The sequence below is a fragment of the Phyllostomus hastatus genome, unplaced genomic scaffold, assembly GCF_019186645.2.
Source record: "Phyllostomus hastatus isolate PE091 unplaced genomic scaffold, TTU_PhHast_1.1 phas_contig_477, whole genome shotgun sequence".
Taxonomy (NCBI): domain Eukaryota; kingdom Metazoa; phylum Chordata; class Mammalia; order Chiroptera; family Phyllostomidae; genus Phyllostomus; species Phyllostomus hastatus.
In genome coordinates, this window is record NW_025333889.1 from 2,489,996 (window position 1) to 2,503,197 (window position 13,202).

Here is a 13,202-nt window from a genome sequence, read left to right on the forward strand (position 1 = left end):
ACGGCCCACCCCGCGGGCTCCTGATTTCAGGCCGGATGCTCCCGAGGGGGCGCGGGCAGCAGGGACGCGCGTGGCTGACGACCACCGCACACAGGTCACTCACCTTCCGTCCCGCCCAGCGGCAGGGCCAGAGGAGGGGTGTCGCCCCGCCTAGGTGCACCGGGGACCCAGCTCATGCGGCTCCCACGGCGGTCACTCACCCACTGCCCACCCCGGGGACACGGCCCTGCATTCGTGAACCCGTGGCTTCCGTCCACTCCACGTCCACGCACCACAGCCGGCCTCCCCTTGCGCTCCCCACCGCCGCCGCCGCGACCGGACACCAGCGCCCTCAGCTGGTTTCTGTCTGCACGTCATTGGCCTCCTCGTGCTTCCTGAGCTGTTGGATGTTCCCATTTTCTTGCAGAAGAAGAAGGGGAAGAAAGGCAGGAAAGGGAGAAGGGAGAAGGATGGAGACCTGACTGCCGACAGGTGAGGAGTGCTCTGTGCCGTTGTGAAGTCTGTGGGTTGGGGGGGGGGCGCGCCCCGAGGGGAGAGGGCACGCGGCCTGAGTCCCCAGCCTCGCTCTGGCAGGGGCCCTGTGGGTGCTCCACCCCCGCTGTCCTCCGCGGGTGCCGCGGGGACAGCGCCGGGCCTCGGTGGCGCAGGCCCGCTCCAAGGGCGGGGCCCTCCTGGGCAGGCGCGCCCAGAGGAGCAGCCCGGGGGGCAAACCGGGACCCACGGCTCCTGAGTGCGCGTGACCTCTTTTAGGTTTCAAAACCCATGCGGTTCTTCAGAAATTGTCTAAACTATAGCATTCCTGAGCCAACTTTTGAGGAAATGCTGAGATACTCTAAGACAACATCTGTTTCATCAAATTAATAGAAACCCGAAACCAGCATTTCTCTACCAGTTCAAGGTAGTTTGAAAGTTGAAAATGTGTCCCGTACAAAAGTGCATTTCCCTGGAAAGGTTCCAGATAGAGGTTTGCGTGGGGGGGGGGGCTTGTTAATATATTGTTTTGATTACTTTAGAGGAGACCCAACTGTATGTTAATGCTTTGTGCACGCTGCGTGTTTATGTTAAAGAAATTATTCAAGTTGAACTACCACAGTTCCCTGACAAAGGTCAGACGCTGCTATCCCGAACTCCATCGCAATCAAGGCTCCTTAATTCTCTGCAGAGAGCGCACTGCTCTAACTGTCTCTGGTAGAACAGAATCCCAGCCCCTCGGAGACTGGGGTCACTGAATTAGCATTCATCCCAGTGGTATTTGGCTCCGATCTGATATCCCAGAGTCTTTTAATCATGCTAACGCAGATCCCGGCACAGCCCAAGAGCTGTTTAAACGTAGTCATATTTGCAATTCTTCAATCTAAAGAAAGACTCGGGCAGGACCAAAGAATAAGGCCCCTAGGAAAAAAAAAAGGGGAGGGAGACAAAACATGTCACAGGATTGTGCCAAACAGCCTGTGGGCTCGGCCCGTCTGAGTTCCTGCAGGCCGAGCCCCAGCCAGCTGCACCGGGGGTCTCACTGCCTCCGCCCCCGCAGAGGGCAGGGTCTCCATTCGTTACCTCGGCCGCCGTAAGTGACCCGCGGGCTGGCTCCATGCCCGACGGCCTCTCAGAGAAGGGGGTGCGGACGTCTGTGCGCACGGTGGGGGGGCCAGCACCTCCCGGAAGAGCCTCACGCCGGGAGCCCCAGATGCTGTCTCCTTCGCTCTGGAATCATTTCCCCCGTGAGTCTGTGTTCTTCATAGACGGTTCTCTGAAGCTCCTGTGCGAGTGGCTTCAGAGGAAACATCAGCCTCATTTGTGGAGGATTAATGATCGACCACGGCTCGCAGGCGCCGGCTGCGTCTGCAACCGTGGGCTCCTCGTGCTGCTGTGACTGGGCAGTTGCTGGTTGGCGCCCGCGCCACCGCGAAGGCCGGTGGGAGGGCGGGCTGCAGGGTGACCGCCGCCCTCCGCCGCCTGACGAGGTGACGCATTAACGGGACACGTGCACGGGTGAAACACCATCTCTAAAAAGCCTCGTTTACCCCCACACGGTGGAGACGCCCCAGCAGCCCACTCCCTCGCCGGTGCACGGGGGCGCTCCGCAGCAATGGGGCAGGTTCTGGGGCCCTGCAGGCGCGGGGACTGCCGGCGGGGACACCGCTGACGGTCTGCTCCCTCCCCAGGACCATCGAGTCCCTGTACAAGGAGCTGGTGGAAGAGGGGCTGCTGGTCCAGGCCCTGAAGGTCAGCCTCTCGGACTACATCGGTAAGGCGCACGGGAACCGCGTGCGCGGGTGGCCTCCCCGGGGCTCTGAGTTCCCGTTTCGGTCGTCGAGGGGGCACTGGCAGGGCCGGCTGTGCCGTGAGGTGACCCAGAGCGTCACGCAGGGTGCAGCGTGGGGTCCGTGTGTCCCTGGGGGCTGACTCCCTCCCCGCATGGAGGAGGGGGTGCAGGTGAGGCTCGAAGCGCGGTGATGGGACCCTGACCCCTGAGCTAGTGCGTCCTACACACCTGTCGGCGCACCCCCGCCCGCCTGCGTGGTGACACCCCCCCCCGAGTCCCTGCCCTGGGGGGCGGCGGCACCACTGCCCTCAGTGTCCCCCAGCCAGCCACGCTGTTGTCTGTCCGGGGCCGGGGTCCTGTGGGTCTGCACGAGGTCACCCCCGCAGTGTCCCTGTTCGTGGCTGTCAGAGCGGCAGCCAGCTGTCCCCCCGAGCGGCTCCCGAGCGAGTGTGTGCCCCGGCACTCGCCGCATCTTGGCAGGGGTGACGCGCCAGAGCCAGCCCGCAGGCGGCTCTCTGCTGACTCCCTCTGGAAGCTGGGCGGCTGGCGTTCGCCCGAGTTTTACAGCCTGGGCCGTGGGGCCCAGTGGGTGAGAGCACCCTCCTGTGACCGAAAGCTAGCGGGTTCGATTCCCGGTCAGGGCACGGACCTAGGTGTCGGGTTCCACCCCCCAGTTCAGGGCACGTACGGGAGTTTTCTCACGTCACTGTTTCTCTCTCCCTTCCTCTCTCTCTCAAAGCAATTTTTAAAAATGTCCTCGGGTGAAGAAGAAGTCAGAGGTCAAATCATAGCTCATCATCGATCACCGGGCAGCCAGTCTCAAGGGCAAACAACATTTTTTTTAATGTCCAAAAAAATTGTATAAACAAGTCAGTACCCCTGGGTTTTAACCGTCTCTCACGAGTCACATGGTGCTTTGTGGGGTCCTCGCAGCTTGTGGGGAGGGCTGGGGCATCCTGGGGCGGGGGGCGTCCTTGGGGCGGGCTGGGACGGGGACCACGGGCCAGCAGGCATCGTTGGGCCTCCCGGGGCCTCCGGTGTTCTCTCGCCCCGTTCTCTGGGTGACTTGTTTCCCTGAGGCCTGTGTGTGTGTGTGTGTGTGTGTGTGTGTGTGTGTGTGTGTAAACCCTCCAGCCTGCACCCTCTTTGCAGCCCCGTGTGGGGCGGACTGGACTGTTAGGGGCGGACTCCACCTTTCTTGCTCAGGTGTTTCTGTCACCTCTCGTTTTCCTGTACCTGTGTCTTTCCATCTCTGCTCTCTTCGGTTACTTGACTCCATCCTGGGTAGCTGGCTAGGGCTGCCTCGACAGCCACACACTGAGGGGCTCACAGGGCCGGAACTTATGGCCCCACAGTCTGGAGGCCCGAAGTCCAAGGCCAAGGTGTCGGCAGGGCTGTTCCTTCCGCAGACGCTGAGGCAGAAGAGGCTCCTTTGCTGCACCCCCGTGGGCCCCCGCTGCCCGGACCCCCAGTGCCCCCCCAGCCTGCACGCCCAGCTGCCCTCGGGCTCCGCGGCCGGAGCTGGTCGTACACGATACCCCTCCTCCAGTCCCCGGTGGTCTGCGGGCAGCCCCGGTGTCCCTTGGCTTCTGCCGTGTCACTGGGTCCCTGCGCCCCTCCTCACGGGGCCCCCTCTCGGTGTGTGTGTCTGCGTGTGTCTGTGTGTCTGTGTCCTTCCCTGAAAGGACCCCATCAGACTGGACTAGGGTCCGCCCCACTGACCCCGTCTTCGCTAACTGCCACGGCAGCGTTTCCGTTCCCCAGCCAGGTGACACTCTGAGATGCTGGGGGCGAAGACTGCGGCAGAGGAAGGGTGAGGGGACAGGGTCTGACCCCCGGCTCACCCCCTGGCTCCCTTCCGGCCCCATCTCAGCACCCTGTCGCCCTCTGTGTCCCCCTCCCTCCCTGTGGGACCGCTGGTCTCGTGCAGGGAGGAGCCCCAGGCTCTCGGGCCGAGCAGACGACACGGGCGTGCAGCGTCCGTGCTGGGCGACCGCAGATGCAGTCCCGGGCGTCAGGACGTGGGGCCGCTCCGTCTGAACCCCAATCCACTCTTTGGCCCCCCATACTCTGTCCCAGTAAAGCCTGTGTGGGGCTTGAAGACAGGGCGCATCAGCGCGAGTGCGGGTGTAGTTAATTAAGCAGGGCAATGGGGTCCCCAGCCCCGCCTCTGCTGCCGTGCGTACAGCAGCCAGCCCGGGGCGGGGGGGTGGGGGGTTAACCCTGGCGCGGGACCGCTCCTGGCTTGGTGACGGCGAACTGAGCCGCCGTCCTGTTCGGCAGAGCGCGCGGGACTGGCAGCCACAGCAGACACTACGCGGTCACTCACGCTGCCAGCGGCGCGGCCCTCGCCGTGGTCTCCACTCGGTCACGCAGCGGTGTTGAAAGTCTGCCCCCCCCCCCCGCAGCCAAACTGCAGGCTCTCGGCTGTGCCCTGGCCACTTCCACCTGCAGTTCTCTGGGCACCTGCACACGCTCTAAAGCGCGGGATGCTTGCAGTGTTTCACACGCGCAGAGTGTGTTCTCAGTGTGTTTACGCGCACCTAAGTCTGTTTGTCGTGCGTGAGCACCGTCAGAACTCGGCCGGAACCGCACTCGTTCCAGAGTCGGGAGAAGCGATCACTCAGGATTGTTCCTTCGGGTTCCGGCGGGAATCGGGGCGGGCTGTCGGGGCGGGGCGGGGCGGGGACCCCCTCGTGAGGGACGAAGACAGCCAGGCTCGTTTTCCTGGCGCCCTCACCTGAAGCACTTCGGAGATAGCGCCTCCGATTTACGGCCGGTTACCGTTAAGCCCCTTGATGCCTTCTAATTAAACCTGCGGAGACTTGTGCCTGTGTCGTCCCTTCGGCCAGCCTGTGAAAGTGTAAATGACCGTTACCCTCACAGGGAGATGCTTCTGTTTGTCCTGGACTAGGCCCGGGTCCTTCCTCTCCCCCACGACGGCGTTCTCGTTAGACTCGGGCTCGCCTGCCCCGGTGCAGGGTCCCCGTGGGGACCTGGGTAACTCAGCCCTCGGGTTGGCGCAGATGCTCGACACCGTCTCTCGGGGCGTGAGTGAGACGGCGCGGCCCGCCAGACCCCCGTCGTCTGTGTGTGTGCCGCTCCGTCTAGAACTGGGTTCCGCGTCACAAGCCCCACGCTCGAAGGGCGTTTCCTGGAAGGGGCAGAGGTCAGCGTGCAGCCTGGCGCCCACGCCGGCGTGCCCCCGCGCCCGGGAAGTCCCTGACGAAGCCTTCCTCCCGGGACACCTGTGCCCTCCACGCCGGCCGGCCCTCCGCCCCGCGGCGGCGGTCTTTGCTCGCAGGGCTGAGTCCGCACCCCCCGAGTCGGCTTCGCAGGGGCCCACGCGGGCGGCCCGGCCCGGGGTGCGCGCTCACCTGTCCCCCCGTTTCTCCTCCCCAGGGGAGTACAGCTACCTGGGGACCACGCTCCGCCAGGTGTCGGTGGAGCCCATGCCCTCCCTCCTGGACGTCCGGCAGCTCGTCACCCTGTACGGGATCCTGCCGCTCGGTAAGGACCCCGCGCCTGCCGGCCCCTTCCGGGAGCCGGTGCCCCGCGTGCCGGCTTCGGCCACGCCGTCCTGGGTGTCGTCGCCGGCGTGGTGGTGGCTTCCCCGCCCCCAGTTTTGAGTGGGGGCGGCTCCGTCATGATGCTGCCTTCTGAGCACCCCGAGAGGCGCCCCGGGGGGCACGTCTGCGTTCACAGGGCAGACGGACGGTCCCGTGGGCTGCCGTCCGTCCGGAGGGAGCGCAGCCGCAGCAAGCACCCGCGGTGAAGACGCGTCACCGTGGACCAAGGGCGGAGGCTACGGCACGCCGTCACACCCAGACCTCCGTCCCTCCGTCCCTCCGTCCCTCCTGGGTCCCTGACAGGGTGTGTCCTGGCTCTTAGGGAGCAAGGCTCTGCGGGCTTCCCCAAGGTCCACTCTGGCCCCAGAGGGCGGCGCGGTGGTCAGACCAGGGATGCAAGCTCTGTGGAGTGCCCGGATCCGGGCCGGGGTGGCGGGCTCCCCGGGACAGAGCCCTGGGTTCACTGCTGCTTAACGACTTCAGTCTGCACGCGGCTGGAGTCGGCCGGGGGCGCCCAGCCAGCCCGGTGCAGCTGCAACGACCCTTCTGCGCTGGGAGCCGCCTTTCGTTTGCTCCATTCGCTCTAAAACGAGATGGGACTCGTTTGGGCTCTTGGGCTTAAACAGGAACTCCAACCCGTGGGCAAGAAACAGTTCGCTCCTCTTGTACCTAAATGTCGGCGGCAGCGCCCGGAATCCGGGGGTGGCACTGGCAGAACAATCACACAGCGTGAGCACGCAGGCGGCCCTGGAGGGCCCCGTGACGTGGGGTCGGCACAGTGACGCGTGGCATCCGCGGGTCCCTGTGAACAAGATGGAGGCCTCAGTGCCCCCTCACGGGGGGCCGTCTCCCTGGGACGGAAGATTCTGGAACCCGGAGACGGAGAGCTGGCGGGGTCGTAGGACGCTCCTCACCAGCGGGGCCGGCGTGCGCCTGCACCTCCGCTCCCGGGAGGGGGGACGGGGGTCGTCCCCGAGCCGCCGTCAGGAGGAGGAGGCGCAGGGAGCGTCCTGCCCGGACCCTCCTTTGTCAGCGAGGAACCCGAAGTCGCCTCCAGCCGCTGCCCCCCCAGGCCGCAGGCCGGCAGGCCCTCACCCTCGTGACCTTCTTGCATGCCCGACCGGGACACACGGAGAAACGCATCCACGCCTGCCTTTCAAGTGCTCGGTTTAAATGTCAGCCGTTGAAACCAGCATCCAGTTACAAAAGGGAATGTGTTCGTAGGCCCCGGTGGTTTGGGTCACGGCTGCCAGGACGGAGCCACAAGCCAGGGGCCCAGGCCCGGGGCCGAAGCCGCTGCTCCCGCCCGGCCCCAGCACCGCAGGCTCTGCCGGCCGCCGCCCCGGCCCCGGGATGGGGTCCGAGCTCGCTCTCCGAGCCCCTGGGCGGATAACGGAGTGCCCGGGCCGCCTCTGCCCACAGCGGCCCCCTCCCTCCCAGAAGTGCTGCTGCCCCCCCCCCCGCCCACACAGAGGGAGGGAGGGGAGGGCCCACGGAGCAGGGGGCCGCTGCTCGGCCCAGGAGAGTCCGTGCAGGTGGGCGCTGGCCCTGCTTTTCCAGACGAGGGGGCCAGCGGAGCCCAGCACTGGGGAGCGGCAGAGCCGGCTCCGGACACGGACACACCCTCGTGACGCGGACCCTCCGGACACGGAGAGCCTGGGGATTTGGTCCGTGTCTCAGCAATTCTCTGTCGTTTCTCTGCCGCTGGAAGTTGGGACGGGCAGGAAGAGCCATGGACGCGGTGGCAGGCGTGTCCCCTTCCACCGCCTACACCTGTCCCCGCCGATCGGCGGTTCGGAGGTCAGCAAGGCCCCGGGTTCAGAGGCCTTCCCAGCCCCGCCTTTACCTGCCCGAGTGACCTTGGCGACCACCCCCTTCCTTCTGGAAAGTCACTTCTCTGTGCAAATGTGCACCTTCTCCTGAGTCCCCCCCACCCTCGACCCTCCCTCCAGTTGCCCCTCTCCCCCCGCCAGATTCTGTCCCCAGCACTCAACTCCACGCTGGCCTCAGCCAGCACCTTGGCCAGTCCGCAGCCCTGACCGCCCTCCAGCGACCCCCACGGCCAGCAGCACTGTCTCCCCCCACCCCCCGATGTCTCTGCCACACCACCCATCAGACATCTGCCGCCCCCCACACCGCTGGACTCCCCAGGCCGGGCCTGCGCCCCTCCCTCGGAATCCCCCCACAGGACCCCCTTCCCTGCAGGCTCCAGTTCTGCCTGTGCTTCCGACCTGGCCCAGGTGCCACCTCCTCCTGGAAGTCCACCTGAGCCACCCCCACCCAGCCCCCCACCACCACCCCGTTCACTGCAGCAGCTTCTCTGAACTCCTGGGGTCTCTCTGGGGTCTCAGTGTCATTCCCCTTCCATCCTGGCCACGCCCACTCAGGCGCAGTAAGTTCTTTACAGAACTTCCTGGCTGCCTTCGCGTGGGAGCCGAAGGCCACCGGCCGGACCAGGAGCGGAGCGGCCCTCGGCGCCCAGGTGCCGAGGAGGCCCCCACGAACAGGTGTCTCTCTCCTGAGTGGAGAATGGTCTCCCTGATCCTCCACTCGCCACAGATAAAGCACGCCCGTTTGATTTCACTTTACAGAGACCTCGCTCCAGACTGTTTCCCAGTGCGTGAGGGGCACGTTAGGGGGCCACAAAAACTGTTTCTAAGTGTACGGTGGATGCACGATGCCTTTTCAAGTGCAGGAGAAGAGAAAAAAGGAGAAAAGCACCGTGATGATCACACTGTGGACACAGGCACGGCTGCGTGGGCAGTGCCCGGCGGCTGAGCAGGGGCACACGGGAGGGACGGCTGTCTCCACGCCGGCCCGTGCCAGGGGCACGTCCCCACCGGGGCTCGGAGGGGGCCGACCGCGAGGTCGAGTGCACGGGCGAGGACCCTCGGCGACGGCACAGTGACTCCAGTCCCTCTCCTGTCGAGGGTCAGGTGGCCTCGCCGGCTGACCGGCTGGAAACCAGCGGGAGAGCAAGTCCGGCTCCAGCCGCCGGGGTCCCCCCGTCCCCTGAGAGTCACTGACGGACAGGTGTCAGCCCCTGCCTGGCCCCCTCCAGGACCCCTTCCCGAGCTCTCAAAGGACGAGATGCTGCTGACAGGCAGAGAACCCCCCCCATCTGTGACCCCAGAGCTGTCGGAGGCTTTAAACCACGAGTGTGGGGAAAGTCCAGGGTGGGGGTGGAGGGGAAACGATGTGTCAGTCAGTTACCCAAGGGGACCCCCGGGCCCCGCCTCCAGCCCCGGCTACAAATCAGCGCCAGCTGAGCGGGGAGGCGCGCCTCTGGTCTGCGGTGCTTCGGCCCACGCATTGGTCTCGGTGGCAGAGACGGGCCCCGCCGCGGAGTGGTGGCGTCGGGGCCGGGAGTCCAGGAGCAGCCGCTGACTCGCTGGTGGGCGGGACTCACAGCCCGGCCCCGCCTCTTGCAGGCTCCGCGGAGGTGCACGCGAAGGCGCCCCTGGTGAAGTCCCTGCTACTGGCCGGGCCCGCGGGCGTCGGGAAGAAGATGTTGGTGCACGCCATCTGCAGCGAGACGGGGGCCAACCTCTTCAACCTGTCCGCAGACAACATCGCGGGCAAGTACCCCGGCAGGAGCGGCCTGCAGATGATGCTGCACCTGGTCCTCAAGGTACGCGCGCGCCCCGCTGCCAGCGCGCGTGTCAGACCCCGCCCTAGTGGTCTCCTGGGGCCGCGTGGGGCGGGCCCTGCGGTCAGCAACCCAGGCCGGCTCGAGCCTCCTTCCGCGAGGTCCCCGCGTCTTTCTGCAGATTCCGTGGTCGCTGCGTCGGGCTGGGCACCCAGCGGTGAGAGGCGGCTCCGTCCTTTGCGGGATCGCTCCGCGCTGCCCCGCAGAGCGGCCTCCTTGGGCCACGGGCGCGCTCTCGGAGTCGCTGGCGCCTCGTCGGAAATTGAATTCGGTTTCTCCGGCAGCCCACCTCCCCCCAGGAGCGGCCTCCACACCCGCATGCTCTGCGGTCCCTTCTCGCGTCACACGGGGGGAGCTGTCGCGGGCCGGTGCCATCTGCACGTGGAGCCTCACACGGGGGGCAAGGGGGCGCCCGCAGGCAGCCACTCCGGCTACAATGATGCAGATGCTCGGTTGTGTCACAGGCCAGTGGACGGAGTGTCCTGAGAGGCCCAAGTGCCACCAGCCCTGCGACCTTGGATAAGGTCTACCCTCCCCAGCCCCCCAGTCACCGTCCCCTCAGTGCACGGGCCAGATCGGGTGGTGGGGGCACACTGTCGGCCGGAGAGCGGTGGTTCCCTGACACGGTCTGTCTGTCCATGATGATGGTGATGGACAGACAGACGGATACATAGAGGATAGGTGACTGACAGATGGGCAGACAGTACACATATGTGCACGCCAGGATGATTCTATTTTAAGGCGTTTTGGTGCAGGGTATTTATACACAACACTAAAACTTCCCGGGACAACATTTTTATGTGGTTGAATCCCTCCGGGCGGACCGTACGCTGCTCAGCTGCACCCAGCGTTGTTTTGAGTTCGTTTCAGTTCAGACGGTGGGCCGTGCACTGCAGCGCCGCCTCGTTCCTGTGTTTCCTGGCTGCTCTGCAGGCTGCAGGGGCCGTCTCTAACTCGTCGCAGTCTCCGTGGGGCTAGTGTGGTGCTGTCCCACATACCGTGTGAGGACCTGCGGCAGCACAGTCTTTCATGTTTTTGTCATACGGTTTACATCTAGAAACGTGGTAAACCCCACGAGAGCGTGTTGTGGGTTTTGCGTGAGTCCTTTGCCTTTTAAAGAAAAGAAGAGGGGAAGTCCGTGTTTCGCCTTTGGTCGCGTATTTCCCATCCCCAGAGCTCTTGATTCCGTGCCGCTGGTCCGCTTCCCGCCCGTGCGACTTCCCTTCCGGCCGCAGGGCTTCCCTTCGTGCTCGCCTTCGGTCTGCTGGCAGCGGGTTCCCTCCCGCAGCTTTCGTTTCACTCATTTCACAGTGTCTTCACGTCAGCTCCACTTCCGAAGGATAGTTTTGCTGGGCGTAGAATTCTGGGCTGACACGTGTCTCTTTCAGCCCTTCAAAGTCGTTATTCCATGGTCTGAGGCCCAGGGCGTTTAAGTGACTTCCCTAGGTGGCAGTGTTGCCATGCGAGTGGTCACAGCGTTGCCATGCAAGCAGTTACAATGTTGCCATGTGAGCAGTGACAGTGTTGCCATGTGAGCGGTTACAATGTTGCCATGTGAGCAGTTGCCGTGTTGCCATTGAGCAGTTAGTGTTGCCATGTGAGTGGTTACAGTGTTGCCATGTGAGTGGTTACAATGTTGCCAAGTGAGCACACCGTCTGCATGGGAGCCCCCAGGTCTGAGTGCATTACCGGCCTCTAGCCAAAGCCGGGCTGACTTCAGCCTGTCGGCTCCCACGCTCCTGATGGCTCGGTGCTCCTGTGGGATTCTGGGACACGGCCCCTGGCACCACCATGCTGTCCTGACGCTCAGGAAATTGTTTTGGCAGCTGAGAGGTAGTTTTCTTGGTATCAGATAAGCTACACTGGCATTTTTTTTAGAATCATTGCAACCCGACATCACGTGGCCCACAAAATGCCACGTGTCAAATTGTCAGAAGGTAGACCGGCACCCTTGTCCACCGCGGCCACTCCGTGGGACAGCGCTGACACACACCTCGGGAAGCCCCGCCCCCACTGTGTGTGTAACTGATCCGTGGGGGACCCGGAGGCCCAGGGTGGGAGTCCTTCAATTACAAGGCTTGTGCCGGGAGGACGCCACGTCCCGGCATGCGTGACAGGCCAGCTGTCTGCGCTGCAGAGAGGTGTTTGCTTTTAATTAAGTGAAAGAAAGTGGGTGAGGCGCGGGCAGGGAGGCACCCCGCGTGCGCCCTGTGCTCGGTGGGCCGAAGCTCGGGGGCCGCAGTGGGGGCGGGCGGCGGAGGTGGGCCCGTGGCATTTGCTGGGGAGGTGCAGCGACAGAAGGCCCGGTGACCCCTCCTGTCTTCTGCGAAAAGGTCCCCGTTCCCGAGTTAGTCCCTGGAGGGCAAAGGCCGCAGCAGCCGGGAACCCGCCACAAGGTCAGGGCCGGCCGGCGGCCTTGCTCCAGCCCCAGCGCCCTGCACGCCCGACAACACGCCGGGAAGACGAGTCTCTGATTGTTCCACGGCCACACGTTCGAGGCCACCCGTACCCGGCATTTCCGGAGGGTTCCTTTCCTCTGCTCGCTCACAGGAACTGCAATGGAAGAGCAACTCGGAGTCCCTGAAGAAGTGTGTTTGCTGTTACTTAGAACGCTCTCTTCAACCGAACAACTCACGTAAGGTTCTTCCTTCTACTGAAGCCACACACACGTGGGAAAGAACACCCATCTCTGCAGTGAGGGGACAGGAGCAGCACAGTCCCCTAGCCAACCGAGAAACGGGGCAGGCGATGGACACTTAACGCGTGTCCCCTGGACAGAGGAAGTCACCGAGGCGAGGCCGTCACTCCGAGAGCCCCGGCCTCCTGGGGTTTGCAGGACAGGACATCGGGGTGGGCGCGCAGGAAGGATCGCCCGCGACCTCGGCCGGGAGCGCTGCCCACCCTGAGGAGTTTTGCGTGCACCCTCCCTCTCCGCCGGCCCAAACCCCTCGCGCAGCAGGAACTGACGCCCCCACTCACACACAGAAAACCGTGGCCCAGAGTGCCCCATCCAGCCAAACACACAGAGAAGCGCAGGGCCCGGCCTCTGGGTTCAAGGTCTGTCCCCACAGCCTCTCCTGGCCCCAGCCGGCCTCCGGGGCACAGACAGCTCCCTCGCACCCTGCCCCGGGGGGGGACCCGTGTCCTCGGGGTGGCCCGAGAGCAAGGCCACACCTGGGTCCGTGTCAGCTGGGACAGCAGGCCGAGGGCCCACCCAGCCAGGGTCGGGTCTGGGCCTCGGGCCGGAGAGTCTGGACGAAGGGAGGCCGCAGTGCTGCCCCCGCCTTGGTGCCACCCTGGCGCCTGGCTGGGCGCGCAGCCAGCAGCCAGGGCAGCGCGCCGAGGGGCCCTGTCCAGATGGGCCGGAGTCCGCAGCTGGGCCGGAGGGGGGGTGTGGGGGCTGCTGCTCCAGGCTGGTAACCCAAACAACGGCCGGGTTGCCACTCGGGGGTGACTTGAAAAAACACAGACACAGATGTGTAATAAATGTAATAAATGCGTTAGTCCCACCTTCACACCGTGAAACTCAATGCGGAGAGAGTGGAGACCTGTACCTGACCCAGCACACAGAGCTGCCCCAGCCAGCGAGAGCCAGAGGGAGGGGGGGCACAGGGGGCGCGGCCTCGGGTATGAAAATAAAGGGGCGGTTGTCAGAGGGCAGGTCCCCAGCGCCGCGCCAGGCCGAGGCCGCGAGCGCACCTCGGCGGCGTTCCCACTTCTG

General features: G+C 64.8%; 1 protein-coding gene across 1 annotated transcript in view; it reads left to right on the plus strand.

The window, feature by feature from the left end:
• IQCA1 (IQ motif containing with AAA domain 1) overlaps positions 1-13,202 on the plus strand; it is an 86,259-nt gene that overhangs the window by 57,178 nt on the left and 15,879 nt on the right. The window contains exons 12-15 of the mRNA XM_045845728.1: positions 407-471; positions 2,163-2,245; positions 5,666-5,773; positions 9,264-9,463. Coding sequence (XP_045701684.1) covers positions 407-471; positions 2,163-2,245; positions 5,666-5,773; positions 9,264-9,463 — 456 coding nt within the window. The remainder of the gene's footprint in view (positions 1-406; positions 472-2,162; positions 2,246-5,665; positions 5,774-9,263; positions 9,464-13,202) is intronic.